The sequence below is a fragment of the Pituophis catenifer genome, unplaced genomic scaffold, assembly GCF_029215685.1.
Source record: "Pituophis catenifer annectens isolate HBS135680 unplaced genomic scaffold, rPitCat1.0.hap2 SCAF_8, whole genome shotgun sequence".
In the NCBI taxonomy this organism is placed as follows: domain Eukaryota; kingdom Metazoa; phylum Chordata; class Lepidosauria; order Squamata; family Colubridae; genus Pituophis; species Pituophis catenifer.
In genome coordinates, this window is record NW_027256888.1 from 45,078,826 (window position 1) to 45,095,737 (window position 16,912).

The following is a 16,912-nucleotide window of genomic DNA, read 5'->3' on the forward strand; positions in this document are numbered from 1 at the left end:
AGCTGGGTAGCAAATGGATTAGAAAATGTTCGTGCTTAAAAGCTGTTTGAATGTCTCCCTTGGTTCCCTTAAAATAGCTGGTTTTAGATTATTTTTAAACAAAGAATCCCCTAGTCGCTAAATAAATAACTAGGTGACATTTGAGAATGGCATATTGTAATAATCTTGGTAGATTTGTGTTGAATTAATAACAAGCTAAACAAATCATTTATTTTGTTATATGTGTTCCTAGTAACATCAGGTCCTGGGACCCCAGATTCTGTTGAAGGGCTGAACCAGCACATGTCACCTGAATCATCAAGAAAAGCATATTGTAGGACCTGGGAGCAACCAAGTCAGTCTGCTTCATTTTCCCACGTGGCTCAGTCACCAAGTGTTTTCAATGAGCACAGTACTAATAGCAATATGGCCTGTGGAACAGGGTCTCATAACTTAAAATCCCCTGCTGTTTCAAGATCCAGAAGTGTATCAGATTCTTCAGTCCCTCAGAAAGGTGAAAAGAAGCTTAATTTCACTACTTTTGAATCACACACCACAGTGTAATATGGGCAACTGATTATACATCTACAAAAAAGGTCACCAGCATGTAATCATTTGCCATGTAAAACACTGAAATGGATTAATTCTACATTATTATGAAAACTAGAATACTGACATTGAACCTAAAAGGATGCAGTTTGTAGAATTAATCCAAAATTGCTCTGCTTTATGATTTTTCTTCAAACAAAACAGAATTACTAATTTCTTTTCCATAGACTTGTGTATTGCCCTACAAAGTGTATTGCTCTACACAAAATACTAAGGTGATTGAAGGCCTGGAGACTAAAACAAATGAAGAATGTTTGCAAGATTTGGGTTTGGCTAGTCTAGAGTAAAGGACTAGGGGGGACATGATAGCAGTATTCCAGTATTTGAGAGGCTGACACAAAGAGGAGAGAGTCAATTTATTTTCCAAAGCAGCAGAGGGCAGGACAAGAAATAATGGATTGAAACTAATCAAGGAGAGAAGCAACCTGGAATTAAGGAGAAGGTTCCTAACAGCAAGGACAATTAACCAGTGAAACAGCTTGCCTTCAGAAGTTGTGGGTGCTTCATCAATGGAGGTTTTTAAGAAGAGACTGAACAGTCACTTGTCTGAAATGGTGTAGGGTCTCTTGCTTGAGCAGGGGGCTGGACTAGAAGACCTCCAAGGTCCCTTCCAGTTCTATTCTGTTTGATTGAAAATTTCCCTGTATTGCCTTACAAAGTGAGAAGAAACTAATTTTACATGCCTTATGCGTTTTAAACAGACACTTATGTAACACAAGGAAGATGCAAATATGTGAAAATGCTTTTATTCAAGTGTGCCTGGAGAACCCATTCTTATTTCATCTCTAAGGGTTGAGGAATACTGTACCTTGGAATAGTATGGAGGAAGTCCACTGAAGAACTGAAAATTTAATCAGGCAACACAGGATGGAACAGAGCTTAAAATTTCAATAGCTTCTGGAAAGAAAAAAATAGTAAAAATATTTAGTATATTTCATCAAACTTATCTTGGAAGATTTGGAAAAGAATATTTTCAGTAGTCCCAGTTCAGTTGCACAAATGTTGTTCTATTCTGTTCTCTGTCAGTTAAACAAAAGTATAATTATTCAGGCTTCGACTCAACCCTTCCAAGACCGATGGCTGTGGCTGCCGGCGTCCCGGTATAGCCAGCTGACGCCATCGCTGGTTATTGGGGGCAAATCATTAGCCCCCACGGAGAGGGCCCGCAACTTGGGTGTCCTCCTGGATGCGCGGCTGTCTTTAGAAGGGCATATGACAGCCGTGGCCAGGGGGGCTTTTTGTCAGGTTCGCCTGATACGCCAGTTGCGCCCCTTTCTGGACCGGGACTCCCTACGCACGGTCACTCAAGCACTTGCCACTTCTCGTCTGGACTATTGTAATGCTCTCTACATGGGGCTCCCCTTGGGATGCACCCGGAGGCTCCAACTGGTGCAGAATGCGGCTGCGCGGGGGATTATGGGAGCGACGGGGCGCTCCCATGTGACTCCTCTCCTGCGCGAGCTGCATTGGCTTCCGGTGGACTTCCGGGTGCGCTTCAAGGTGTTGGTGATCACCTTTAAAGCGCTCCATGGCTTAGGGCCAGGGTACTTACGGGATCGCCTTCTGCCACCAATAGCCTCCCACCGGCCAGTTCGCTCCCACAGAGAGGGCCTCCTCAGGGTGCCGTCGGCCAGACAATGCCGGCTGACGACCCCCAGGAGGAGAGCCTTCTCTGTGGTGGCACCTACCCTATGGAACAATCTACCCCCAGAGATACGAGTGATCTCCGACCTCCGGATTATTCGTCGGGCCCTAAAAACTTATTTTTTTCAGCTAGCCGGTCTGTCCTGACTTTAGGGTTAGTTTTAAAAATTTTAATATTTATTTTAATTGACAAGTTTTAAATTATGGGCCAAATTTATAAATTATTTTAACTTTATTTTTAACTGTGATGTTTGTATAGATGTTTTTTATCTGGCTGTTCACCGCCCTGAGTCCGAAAGGAGAAGGGCGGTATAGAAATTTGAATAAATAATAATAAATAAATAATAAATAATAATTCAGCTGTAAAAAAACCTTTGTTTTTTAATTATTAGAGTTGAAAGGTAAACTTCAGAAATTTTAGCAATATGAAAAGTTCACATTTCTATCCCATATATTTTCTGAGCATCACCGTTGAAAACATTTAAATAATATTTAGATTTAGAAATCTCTGATGTTTAAAAACTCATTCAGTTGTGACAACTACCATGTTAAAATTATCATTCACTGAGAAAAAAGTTCTCAAAGGTTCACAATGTACAAATCTTCTCCCTAGATTAAATTGACCAGGTATTGTGCAAACAGATGAAGATGAAGTTAAGAGTCAATCAGTATGCTAGTTTCTGTTTGAACTCGGTTATTCTGAGGTATTTTCCAACAAAATCTGCAGAGTGGTATTAATATTTGATTTTTTTCAGTAATTCTTTGCAATATTACATTTACAGTATTTGCTTTGTGTTTAATTCCAGATCTGCTGTCAAAAACATCAACTCCATTTAATAAATCAAATAAAGCTGGAAATCAGCAAGTGACACCATGGGAAACACTGGTTGTATTTGCTATTAACTTGAAACAATTAAATGTACAAATGAATATGAGCAACGTGATGGGAAACACAACGTAAGGAAACCTTTTTAATTAACCATTTTAATTTTTTGTATATTCCAAACAATTTTTTTAAACATGCAAAAGTGTGTGCATGCACATGCAGGTATATTTGAAGAATGCTTTGATTCAGGAAGCATCAATTTTCATTTCAAGTTAGGTTATGTAGAATTGGAGGACTTTGAACAGAGACTTCCTTGAAAATCAGCTGTTTAAGACATTGATTAGCTGCAGAACTAGCTAAATGTTCCACCCTTGTTCTTATCTTACTATACTTACTGATAATATAGAGATGGTCCATTAATATTTTTATTATCAAAAATTTGAGAATTTGTTCCATCTTGTTTTGCTAAATGAGATTGAGAGAATTGTGTCTTTACTACCATGTACATTATGTTAAATGCATTTCACAACTTGCATTTTTGCATGTGAATGGACAAATAAGGTAAACAATATTTTTTTCATATTTTGTGCATGTTTTAGGTGGACTACTAGTGGTCTGAAAAGTCAGGGTCGTTTATCTGTGGGCAGTAACAGGGACCGCGAAATTAGTATGTCAGTAGGACTGGGAAGATCACATTTGGATTCTAGAGGTGGAGTAGTTGGTGGTACCATAGATGTTAATGCCTTAGAGATGGTGGGTAAGTTGAAAATTAGCAAATATTTTTTGTCAATGATTAGTTTTTGTATAGTGAAGACATCAGCTAATTTTGTTTTAATTGAAAAATTAGCATTAACTGAAGTAGCAGGCTACTTCAGCTGACTGCCAGCTGCAGTTCAGCAGTTCAAATCTCACCAGCTCAAGGTTGACTCAGCCTTCCATCCTTCCGAGGTGGGTAAAGTGAGGACCCAGATTGTTGGGGGCAATATGCTGACTCTGTGAACTGCTTAGAGAGGGCTGTAAAAGCACTATGAAACAGTATATAAGTCTAAGTGCTATTGCTGTTTACTCATTACTTTTAAATTGAGTAACTATTAATTGTTGAAAGCATTTTCTGGACATTTTCAACACTATTTGTGTGTGTGTATGTGCACTAATACAAAGAGAGAGAGAGTTTGGAGGCCTTTTGATATTAACTGGAAGCTAGTGTTAGAGAGCCAAAATAAAATATCTTGTTGTTTCCCTTTGCTACTGAACTGATATATAAATGTTTTTCAGCTCATATTTCAGAACATCCTAACCAGCAGCCAAGTCACAAAATTCAGATTACCATGGGCTCTACTGAAGCTCGTGTGGATTACATGGGGTCTAGTATTCTAATGGGTATTTTCAGTAATGCAGACCTTAAACTGCAGGATGAGTGGAAAGTTAATCTCTATAATACTTTGGATTCCAGCATAACTGATAAGAGGTAAAGATTTTTGCTTTATCTAATGTATATAATCTGCGGTTTTAATCAAATCGTCACTAAATATTTTTGTATTAGCTATTCTCTCTTCAAAGCTTAATAAAGCTTTATAAATTCATGGAAAACATTATTAATTTTATATTCCAGTGAGATATTTGTCCATGGTGATTTGAAATGGGATATTTTTCAAGTCATGATTTCCAGATCAACTACACCAGATCTCATCAAAATAGGAATGAAGCTCCAAGAATTCTTTACTCAGCAGTTTGATACAAGCAAGCGAGCTCTATCCACATGGGGGCCTGTTCCGTACTTTCCTTCCAAAACTGTTGCCAATAATATAGAAAAAAGTTCACAACAATGTATGTATAAAACCAGTTTCTTTCATGTCATGAAGCTTTTATCAAAAATATTACATATAGCCTTCCCAATTTCTGAACCCAGAGTACATTTGACTGTTGTTAATACTATGATGGCAGGAGAATATGACCATTTTTTTTCATTATGACCTTAGTTTAGTATCCATGCATATCTTCTTCTTTAGCAGCATCACAGTGTTTTTTCCAGAATCTATTAAATAACCCTGGAGACGGGCTAGAAAAGAGTACTGTAATAAAAAAAAATGATCTAATCTATATTTAGAACAATAGACAGTGAGGTATCTGGGGGGGAAAATGAGCTGATATCCTAAGACTGAACCTCAAAATCTGAATTTCAGCAAAAATTTTATAACTGAGCATTTTGAAAAATAATAATGTGTGCATTTTACTATGGAAAGACACAAAATGGTGTCCACCATTTCCTTTTAGTCATTATGTCATACAAAACCGAAGCCATTTGAAGCACATAATACTTCTAAATATTTAATATTGTATTAAGTTATACAAAAAAAATACAGGTAAACCTCGACACACTAGAATTTCCATCACTAAACAATGCGGTCATAAAATGAGATGTCTTAACAACAGCACTCTCCACTCAAGTCATTAACCAAAAATCATAGGTTGTTAAATGAGTACCCATTTCAAGACACTCCAGGCTTGGTCCTTCCCAGCTCCAAGTCTCACTCCAAGGGCCTTCTTCAACTACCCTCTGTGGCTGCCCTGCTCCCTGCCTTGCAGGACAGTAAGCAGCCCCAGAAAAACGTGGGTCTAGGACTGACTGCCCCTTTTGGGAAGCCTTGGCCACTACCCAGAAAGCATCAGCATTATTCATTCACCCAACAGCCTTCTTTGCCAGTTCGCACACTGTAAATACATGCTTGTTGCGAAATGGTTGGATTTTGATCATGTGACCATGGGGATACTATAACTGTCATAACTGCAAGAACCAGTCATAAGTTACTTTTTTCAATGCCATTGTAACTTTGAAAGGTTGTTAAATAAATGATCATAAATCAGGTATCTACTAGTGGATTCTATGACAATTTTAAAACCTATTTGCTATACACAGATGAAAATCAGAACAATTATTTGTTCGTCCCTCTCCTAAGCACAAGCATTGAAGTCTAGAAAAAAATGAAAATTTATTAATGAAATTTCTGTTCATTATTTGTAGCTAAGGCTCATCATTTTTAGAAGGATTTTTTGAATCCATAAAGTTAATTGTAATGCCATTATCCTCCTTTATGTGTGCTCCATTTTCTAGTACTAGATGCAGCACATCATCGTCACTGGCCAGGAGTTTTAAAGGTGATGTCAGGGTGCCACATATCCTTATTTCAGTTTCCCTTACCAGAAGATGGAAAGTTTGGAGGCTCTATGAGTTTGCATGGAAATCACATGACTTTGGCATGTTTTCATGGACCTAATTTTCGTTCAAAATCGTGGGCTCTGTTTCATCTTGAAGAACCTAATATTGCATTTTGGACTGAAGCACAAAAAATATGGCAAGAAGGTATTCAGGCATTTTATGCCTTCTGTTTAATCTTTTCCCATATTAAGTTGTAACCAATACTTAAATAACAAAGACTAAACATTGATTGAATATTTTAATTTTTGTTGTAACCTACATACTAGATTTAATAAAATTCTACATGGGTGTTAAAACGATAGTTTGCCATGGTATCAAGAGATTTACTGAGCTCATACAAATGATCACAAAGGAAACTGTTCTCGCAGGGGATATTTTCTTAGATTAATTTCACTATATGTAGACTGTGCATACAATGGCAGACTACTGAAGTGATGACTTTAGAAAATACACAAGAATATATATTTTTTAATTGCTATGCTCAACTTTTCCTAGGATCCAGTGAACAATCTACATACGTTGTGCAAACACTAGACTTCCATTTGGGTCACAATACTATGGTAACGAAACCATGTGGTGCCCTACAAAGTCCCATGGCAACAATTACTAAAATAACAAGGAGACGTCATGAAAATCCACCACATGGAGTTGCAAGTGTAAAGGAATGGTTCAATTATGTTACAGCTACACGAAATGAAGGTAGGAACAAATAAATTTCTCTTTATTGGTCATTTGGAAAACTGGCATAAATTTAAAACAGTTCCAATTAATAGTATGAAAGAATGGCATGTGATGGAAAGATGCCCAAATATTCATTATTTTCTTAGTTTAAATCTTGAAATAATTGTATATTAAAAGGATGCACTCAACTTTACAGAAAGAGACATAAAAATAATAGTATTAACATCAGCAAACACCATCTGCCTTCCTAATTCTTAGGAAGAATTCAGTGGGTGGTCAAAAATGCCAAATCCAGTTTAAATATATATGCAATGAATCATAATAATAGTAATAATGTATTAAACTTATATGCCACCTGACCCTCAATGACTCTGGGCCGCTCACAAGAACCAAAGAAATTACAATAAAATTTAAAACAGAAAAGGTAAATATAAAATATGGCAAACACAATGAAATGGGGGGGGGCACTTTTTTATACCAATATATTATAAAGGTTGTTGATTTTCATTCACTTAAAGATTCACAATGTGACTTATTTTTTACATACCTAAATTTTATTCATTCCCCCCCAGCACAATACACCCACTTACACAAATATCTGAAGAGTCGTCATTTCTAAAATGATGTGCAACATCTGCATGTCTTAAAATTGATTCTGTGTAGAAATATAAATTTTGGTAACATGTAATTTCTATAAACTGAAATACTATTAAGTTACCTCATACGAATAATTTATTTAAATGTGTTATCTCAAAAACATTGCTATTTTCTTTCCAGAGTTAAACCTTCTCAGAAATGTTGATGCAAACAACCCAGAGCATACTACAACAGTGAAAAGCTCCAGCTTGTTAAGTGGTTTCAGAGGTGCCTCCAGTTACAATCATGAGACTGAAACAATATTTGCATTACCAAGGATGCAGCTGGATTTCAAATCCATTCATGTTCAACAACCTCAGGAACCTTTATTACATGGTAGCCTGTTCTTTTCTTTCTTTCTTTCTTTCTTTCTTTCTTTCTTTCTTTCTTTCTTTCTTTCTTTCTTTCTTTCTTTTTCTTTCTTTCTTTCTTTCTTTCTTTCTATCTATAAATATGAGATTAACTTTATCTGTATTTCGTGTAAGTGGAATTACAGCATAATTTTATTTAAAAAATGGAAAAATAAATTTAACTCATGACAATTGTGACTCCATACATATCACTATTAAATGAGAATTGAAATAGAATCAGGTAAACTTCTTAACACTGCAATTCTATATTGTCTACTTGAGGGAATGTCCCACTAACTTCAGTTGCATGTAGCATGACCAATATTGCATAATAGTTTAATTATAAAATATGAAAACAAAGTAGAACAAATTTATAGATACCATAGTTGATAGCTGCGCTTCCAGCTGTGAGTATAAAATGTTGATTTTTATTACAATTGATTTATTTCACATTGATGTGAAATTACCTGATAGCAAGTGCTTTAAACCAAATATAGTATCGTATAAGAGTTCATTGGTTGTGCACACAATCAAGAGGACTTCATTTTAGAATTGCTTTAAATGAATGCATGTTGCGTGTACAAAGGAATTGTGCATCAGTCAGAGACATTATAAGGCCTTAAGTACAAAAATATTCTGAGGAATTTCATTTCTAATTTATGCTGAAAGAAAATCAATACAGTACATACAATTAGCATTTTTCCCTATTTTGCATTTTAAAACTTTTTCATTAAAATGTTTTATTCAGGATATTAATTCATGTAATTACCAGTTTCTCTGAATGATTTATGGAATTACATTACAGATGCCAGTGCCAAGCCAAAGGTAGAATGCAGTGTAGTAACAGAATTCACAGATCACATATGTGTAACTATGGATGCAGAATTAATAATGTTCCTGCATGACTTAGTTTCTGCTTATCTTAAAGAAAAGGAAAAAGGTATGTAAATCAACTAACACTAATCCTGTGGGTTTATATTATGTGCTCTTACTATTCATATAGTAATTAATCTGAGTTTTTTATATATTTTAGTAGTAAAATATTTGACTTTTTTGGGGGGTCTGCCATATTGAATATCAATCTTCTGGAAGTGGTTATAGCTAATGAAGCTTCTTAAAAATAATTACTAAAACCATTTTTCAGGATAAAGGGTCAGGGTTTGTTAAATTCAAAACATCCATGTTATCAATAAACACATTTCCAATTGATGCTCCATTGAAAACTATTGTGAATTTGTAGTAGTATTGTTAATTTAATTGTACCAGAGATTAATTCTGTGTTTTAATCCCAGTTGCTACTCAGTTCTTAAATTTTAAAAATTCAAATTCGGTGATAAATTTTTAAATATGATAAGGAAGATCTACTCCTCTCAAAATGCAAAAATAATGATAAATGGTGATATGACAGAACAATTTGAAATATCAAAAGGAGTGAGACAGGGATGTCCCCTATCCCCCTTATTGTTTATAATATCGTTAGAAACGTTATTAAATGAAATCAGGAAAGATAAAGAAATAAAAAGATTGAAAATCAAAAAAGAGGAGTACAAACTTCAAGGCTTCGCTGACAATGTAGTTTTCATCCTAGAACAACCAGCATTAACAGGAACCAAATTGTTAGCAAAAATAGCAGAGTATGGAAGAGTGGCCGGATTTAAAATTAATAAACAAAAAACAAAGGCATTAACGAAGAATCTTACAAAGCTACAGGAAAAAGAATTAGAAGATAAATTAGGAATACAAATGGTAAAAAAAGTAAAATACTTAGGAATCTGGCTCACCAATAAGGGATCATCACTCAGAGAAGATAATTACGATAAATTGACAAAACAGATAAAAAAGGATTTAGAAACATGGAGCAATTTACAACTATCATTCCTAGGAAAGATTGCATCTACTCTGTACTATATTTGTTCCAAGTAATCCCGATAAGGCCAGGAAAAAACTTTTTCAAAGATTTTAATAAAATGATTGCAAACTACATTTGGCAGGGGGAGAAGGCAAGAATTAAAATAAGACATCTTCAGGACACACGAGAGAAAGGAGGATTAGGACTACCGGATTGAGAAACGTATTATAAAGCGACATCATTGATTTGGATAAAAGATTGGATAGAGCTCAAAAATAAAAGAATATTAACATTAGAAGGTTTTGATTTGCAAAGCGGTTGGCACGCATTTTTGTGGGGGGGGGAGACATACACCAAAGATACTTTCAACAGCATATTATTAGAGAAGCATTAGAAAATGTGGCAAGAGATTAAAAAAGTACACTATGACAAAATCCCAGAATGGCTATTGGCCATGGAGACGCAGATCTATCCCAATGCCAAGGACATGGATAAAATGAAAACTTACAAGGATCTGTTGAACAACAAAGGAGAGCTAAGATCGAGACAAGAACTGAAAGAACAGGGTAGAGACATTGATTGGTGGCCATATTTACAGATAGAATCCAGATACAAGACAGACCTGGTGCAATTCGGATTCCAAAAAGAGCCATATGAATTAGACAAAAGTTTACAAGGAACAAGATGATAAATAACCAAAACCTATAATTACTTATTAAGATATATATTAGAAGGAGTGGTCAAAGAAAATATAATTTGGGCGAAAAATTTTGGATATAACATTGAATTGGAAAAATGGGAAAAACTATGGAACATAAATTATAAACTAACAATGTCTATACCCTTCAAAGAGAACATATATAAAATGTTCTATAGGTGGCATCTCCCCCCTGCGCGTCTAGCAAAAATGTTTCCGAATACCTCCCCAATTTGTTGGAAGTGCAAATTGCAAAAAGGAACGTATTACCATATGTGGTGGTCTTGTCAGAAGGCAAAACTGTTTTGGCAGGCAATTAGGATACAAATAGAAGAAATCACAAACCAGAAATTAGAAATGAAGCCAGAAATTTTCTTATTAGGAATAATCACAGGTCATTACGAAAAAGAAATAAAATATTTAATTATCCACATACTAATGGCAGCAAGGATAGTCTTTGCCCAGAACTGGAAACATGAGGATATACCAACAGAAGATAAAATAATCACTAAAATTATGGAATGTGCAGAAATGGACAAACTTACAAAAGAAATACAGGAAAAGGAAGAAACCGATTATTATTTAGTATGGCAGAAATGGTATAACTGGTTGGAGAAAAAGAAAGGAAAATAAAAATAGACACACAAAAGAGAGGTCGAAATACATAGACAAAAATTGGGTACCAATTAAGAAATATAATTAATTAAACATGGAGTTTAAGATACTATTTTGCATGTAAATATATAGAGATAGAGATAGGAATATAAATATAGTTTACTGATGTGACAAACTTGAAAAAGAAGTTGCAAGACTTGATTTATGTTTATTTGTTGTGTATGCTGTACTGTTCTATGTTTATACTTTTTAATCAATAATTTTTAAAAAAAAAAATAAAAAAAAGAAAACTATTGTGAATTTGTAGTAGTATTGTTAATTTAACTGTACCAGAGATTAATTCTGTGTTTTAATCCCAGTTGCTACTCAGTTCTTAAATTTTAAAAACACACTTTTTACATTATCTTGTCATATAGTGTGAAACTGAATGTTTCCCTTTACAAGTATGGAAATACTATGAAATATCGTGGGTTAAAATCATGTTGTTTTGAAGTATACGGACTCAAATTGTTTTATAGTATAGTACATATAGTATACAATATAAAGTATATCTATGCAAAAATATAATTGAAGTTTTCTGAAAAAAAATAATTTGTATCACAAATACATGATAAAGGTATACTTCAGGAATAATGTGCAAATCATTCAGCGAGTACAGCGCTAAGCTGTTTGTCTGATGGAGGTGCCTTCACATGGGCATACATGCCTAGAAGGCTTGTGGAGGGCTTTAAAGCAACTGACTGAAACTCTAAGTACTTGTGCTAGTTTACAGCTTCACAGAATGCATCTTTACTATTGGCAAAGGTGTGTTGTTTGCACGATCTAGTAGTAGCATTTAATAGTTCTCTTCCTTATAGCTTTTGATATGCAATTTTTATATAGGTAATCAATAGGTTACAATGGCAATTGCAGCCACAATTTCTTTGCTAAACTATGTGGTCATTAAGCTGGTCGTGACTGCATTCTTAGCGATAGCAATCCTGCAGTCCTGGTTGTTATCAGAACCCCAGCATTATGCAGGTCATTAAGCAAGATGAGGTGGGAGACCAAGGTAAGCACACTAGGAGGTATGCAGGTGCTGCAGGCAGATATTCTGGAGCATGGATAGGTGCTGCAAGGGGCTATGGGCAGGTACTCTAGAGTGCAGGTGGCTGAAAAAGCAATGACTTCCAATTTCCTGCTGGCTTCTCCATTGACTTTGCTTGTAGAAAGCTGGCAGGATACATTGAAAATCACAACCACATAACTCTGGTTCACAGTGACATCATAATCACAAGCCAGGACTGAGTACCCAGTTCACGATCACAGCTGTGGAGATGCTACAACAGCTGTACCTTTGAGACCAATCATCAATCCCTCTTATTCAATGCTCTCGTAACTTTGGTTGCTAAACATGTGGTTGTAACTTGAGAACTAGGTGCATATTAATTTTTTTTGAAATAGAACTATTCACTTAAAGAAAACTCATTTTTTATTTTGAAATCTTTCCAAATACTATACTACATTAATAACTCTAGATTTTAGTATAGTATGTAAGTATTAAGTAATTTATGGCACCAATGAATTTATGTCATGAAAGTTATAAGAACGTGACAATATAAATCAAATGGCTTGATTTGCTGATAATTTTTAGTTTTGTTTTATTTCACTTATTTTATGGTGGTTATTATCAATAACCATATCCATACTTTTAGTATCAATAATATGTGCAATTCTAATAGTTAGGTCTCAGTATGCAAGTCAACAGTTTTTTCTGACCAATCAGTATAATTTTGTTATATTAAATGTGCTACAAACCTTAAATTTTTATTTCTGGAATGATTGCAATACTTCTCTATGACCAAAATGAAGTTTATGGCCTAAAACAGAAACATTTCTGTTCTTTTTCTAGCAGTCTTTCCACCTCGTGCTTTGTTTAGTCGGCCAGGACAAAAAAGCCCCATCAGTGTACTTGATGAGAACACTACTGAAAAAGAATTGGAAGAAAGTGCTACTTATACAACTGTGGATTGGAGAGAATTTATCTGTAATACTTGGCATTTGGAGCCCACATTGAGGTAATTAACATTTGTTTTCAATAATCAATTTGAGTTTCAGATAATTATTCCACTACTTATTACTACACAGTGAATTGTCATTTAGAAATAATTATTTCTAAATGAAAATTCTAACTAACTGTAAGCAACTCTAATGCCTACAGTTTTCACACGGCTAGGAACTATTTACAAAAATGCATAGAAAAGAAAATTTATACTATGAATATTTTTTCTATATTAATACAGTTTTATATATACCACTGAACATATTAAATATTAGTATTTAATATTATTTATATATTGTATATTTTATATATTAGTAATTAACATTAACTGTAATCACTGTGGTGGCATTTGCCACTTAGCTTTTTATTTATTTAGTTTTAAATTTATATTTATATTCTATCTTTAGAAGTTAGAGGCAGTGTTTTATTCTTGCAAATATTTATCATGTGAAACAAATTGCGCTGAGAAATAATGATTGGCCCAATGTCGCTTAGAGAGTGCCATGATTCTGTGGGAATAACTTGGATTTCCTCCAACCAAATCCAACTTCTTAACCAGAGTAGCAAAAATTATCTTTCTATACCTATCACAATTTTTTGTGCTGTATCACATTTTTCTGGAAAAATAAAAAGCTACAGTGGCATTGTTTATGACTTATCTCCTAGCATTTAAACTTTCAAACCCAAAGACATAAAACCATAAGTGCAGCCATCAATGTTCCCCTCCCCCTAAAACAGACTGCATGTGGCCCTGGACAGCTAGTAATGCAACCCCACAGGATCATAAACATTTAACATTATTATATGATCTATATACATTAACTATATTTTATATCTTATATGCAGCCCAAGACAATTCCACTTAACTCAATGCAGCTCAGGCAAGCCAAAAGATTGGACATCCATGCCTTAAAATAAAAAGAGAATAGCAATAGAAAAACATTTACACTATTTGTTCATTTGATTTATGTCTCTCTCTCTCCCCCCCTCCAATTTTATAAAGTTCAGTATTACTACAAAGCTTATGCCTTAGAACTATATAAGAGTGCAACCTGGTGTCTTTAGAAAACTCAAGCTAAGGAACAATATTTTTTAACAATGCTCATTTTACCCAAAAGCATCAGTATTATTTATTAAATTGGTACAAACATATTTTTCAAATCAGCAAAATAATTTTTAAATAGATCATATAATTCACTTGTATTCACTTTTGTCCTTAGATACTGGCAAATGGAATCTAAGACTGTAATCTCCACAGACAATAAAAAAAAAAAAACCAATCCAAGGAAGAGTCCTCCTTCGCATATACAAATAAAAAACAGAAAAGGTAGTATAGTATAGCTGGAAATTAGGGATTGCCAACCATTCCATGCATGGAACAGTTGGTTCTCCTTGATCTGTACCAGAACTGAAACATGTTTTTGATGTTTTGGTTCATAAAACCAACTTCTGAGTAAAGGGAGAGGGAAGGGGAGGGGGAGAGAGCAGAGAAAAATACCAACTATTGGGTAGTGGCAGGAAGATTAGTGGGACAAACAGGCCAGGCGGCAGGGGACAAAATCTGGGACGGCCGAGGACAGGAAAGGCAGGGCCTGGAAAGATGCAGGGAGATGCAAGACCTATAAAATCCCCTTACTGTGGAACCTACATATATGTAGAACTGTAGAAAAATAATTTATTCTTGCTTATTGAAAGTGATATGTTTTAATTTATAGGTTAATCTCTTGGACTGGAAGAAAGATTGATCCTGTTGGTGTGGATTATATTCTTCAGAAGCTTGGTTTCCATCATGCAAGAACCACTATTCCTAAGTGGCTTCAACGTGGAGTCATGGATCCCCTGGATAAAGTTTTGTCAGTTCTCATAAAAAAACTTGGCACTGCATTACAGGATGAAAAAGAAAAGAAAGGAAAAGACAAGGAAGATCACTAAAAATCCTAGAATTAGGATGGCAAACAGAGACTTTTTAATTTAAAATCATTTGTTTTATGGTATGGTCACTGTATAATTTTAAAACAATTTACACTGAAAGAACCTAACGGCTTTTTTTGCTGCTATATTTAAAACTTCATCAATATTATGAATAACTTATTTTGAAAGAGGATTCCATTTTGTGTTCAGTCTAGCACTGCATGACCAATGTTGTGAAGAAAACTATGAAACTATGAACTGTTTTGATATTTACAACTATATTGTGTGCAATATTCTGCATCAGTTGTATCAGTTTGTTATACTTGAAATAAAAATTAATATCAAATGTAACCAAGTTTAATTGATCATTTTTTACAAGGTACATTTATAAATATTAGACGGATATATGGGGAAAGTACTGGATATTGTCAAATAAAAAGCTCCAACACTAATGGCATTATTTACTTTCAGATGAGATTTTAAAACCGTGTATTGTACCCATTGTGTTACTCTCACCAGAATACCAATTTAATAGACAATATCTACATAAATGTAACTATACACCGTCATATATTTTGGAATATCTTGATCACACATTTTTAAGATTTCAGTGAAAAAGATTAAATTGAAGTGCAGTATTCCTTCTAAATTCAATGTAAATTAATAACATACATTAATGGCAGGAATAATAAACATCCCAGATTATAGGTTTAGGATCCAAATACATATTGACAAATATGTATCTGTGTGTACACCAGAGGTGGGTTTCAGCAGGTTCTAACCAGTTCTGGAGAACCGGTAGCGGAAATTTTGAATAGTTCAGAGAACCAGTAAATACCACCTCTGACTGGCCCCGCCCCATCCTCTGCCTCCTGAGTCCAAGCTGATTGGGAGGAAATGGGGATTTTGCAGTAACCTTCCCCTGGAGTGGGGAAGGAATGGAGATTTTACAGTATCCTTCCCCTGCTATGCCCACCAAGCCATGCCAGGCCCACAGAACCGGTAGTAAAAAAAATTGAAACTCACCACTGGTGTACACCCTATAATCTGGGGTGTTAGCTATTCCTGCCAGTTTAGTGTAATCTAAAAATTTGATGAATTCCCCTTCTGTTCCCTCATCTAAATTGTTTATGAAGATAATGAGTACTGGGCCTACAAGAGTATCTTGTTGTACCCCACTGCCTACTTCCTTCCATGTAGATGTAAAACCATTAAGGACTTACTCGTTGAGTAGTTTGTCAACCAGTTACAAATCCATCTAGTAGTGCTATCTATCTATCTATCATCTATCTATCTATCTATCTATCTTATCTATATATATATCTAGTCAAGCATGTATTTTATGACAAATACAAGTGTAAACATAACTAGAAATACATGAAAAGGATACGATTAAAAGAAAAATATTAGGACAGGGACGATAGGCATGCTGGTGCGCTTATGCACGCCCCTTACTCGCATCTTTCTAATTTATCAAAAGTAGGTTATGGTCTACTTTGCTGAATATCTTACTGAAATCCAGGTATAGTATGTCCATAGCATGTCCACATGTATATTCATTGTTATGTATGGCGGAGGCTGTAAAGTTACATTTGGGCCAGCCAGACTCGGTAATACGGCCAAGCTGAGCCAAGCGGCGCTAGATCCATCAGGTGTAGCTTTTCCCACTAATTCCGCCTCGGAATAAAGACGTTTCAGAAGCTCCCTCTCCCTATTCGTCCAACTCCTTAAAGCGGGCGGCAACCCTCGCTCTTAAAAACGGGCGGCCAGATAAAGCCGTCTTTTCCTTTCCAACTGATCCCACCTCCCTTCCACAGACGCCGCTCCGCTCTTGCAGCGGCCGGGAACGCTCGTTTG

At 35.1% G+C, this 16,912-nt stretch overlaps 1 protein-coding gene across 1 annotated transcript in view; it reads left to right on the top strand.

Moving 5' to 3' along the window:
• The window catches only part of BLTP1 (bridge-like lipid transfer protein family member 1), a 150,589-nt gene extending 135,281 nt beyond the window's left edge, over nucleotides 1-15,308 (top strand). Inside the window, exons 77-87 of the mRNA XM_070949053.1 lie at nucleotides 233-493; nucleotides 3,039-3,189; nucleotides 3,658-3,815; nucleotides 4,334-4,526; nucleotides 4,671-4,885; nucleotides 6,171-6,419; nucleotides 6,771-6,974; nucleotides 7,734-7,928; nucleotides 8,748-8,882; nucleotides 12,995-13,160; nucleotides 14,860-15,308. Coding sequence (XP_070805154.1) covers nucleotides 233-493; nucleotides 3,039-3,189; nucleotides 3,658-3,815; nucleotides 4,334-4,526; nucleotides 4,671-4,885; nucleotides 6,171-6,419; nucleotides 6,771-6,974; nucleotides 7,734-7,928; nucleotides 8,748-8,882; nucleotides 12,995-13,160; nucleotides 14,860-15,076 — 2,144 coding nt within the window. The 3' untranslated portion in view covers nucleotides 15,077-15,308. The remainder of the gene's footprint in view (nucleotides 1-232; nucleotides 494-3,038; nucleotides 3,190-3,657; nucleotides 3,816-4,333; nucleotides 4,527-4,670; nucleotides 4,886-6,170; nucleotides 6,420-6,770; nucleotides 6,975-7,733; nucleotides 7,929-8,747; nucleotides 8,883-12,994; nucleotides 13,161-14,859) is intronic.
• Nucleotides 15,309-16,912: the final 1,604 nt, after the last annotated feature.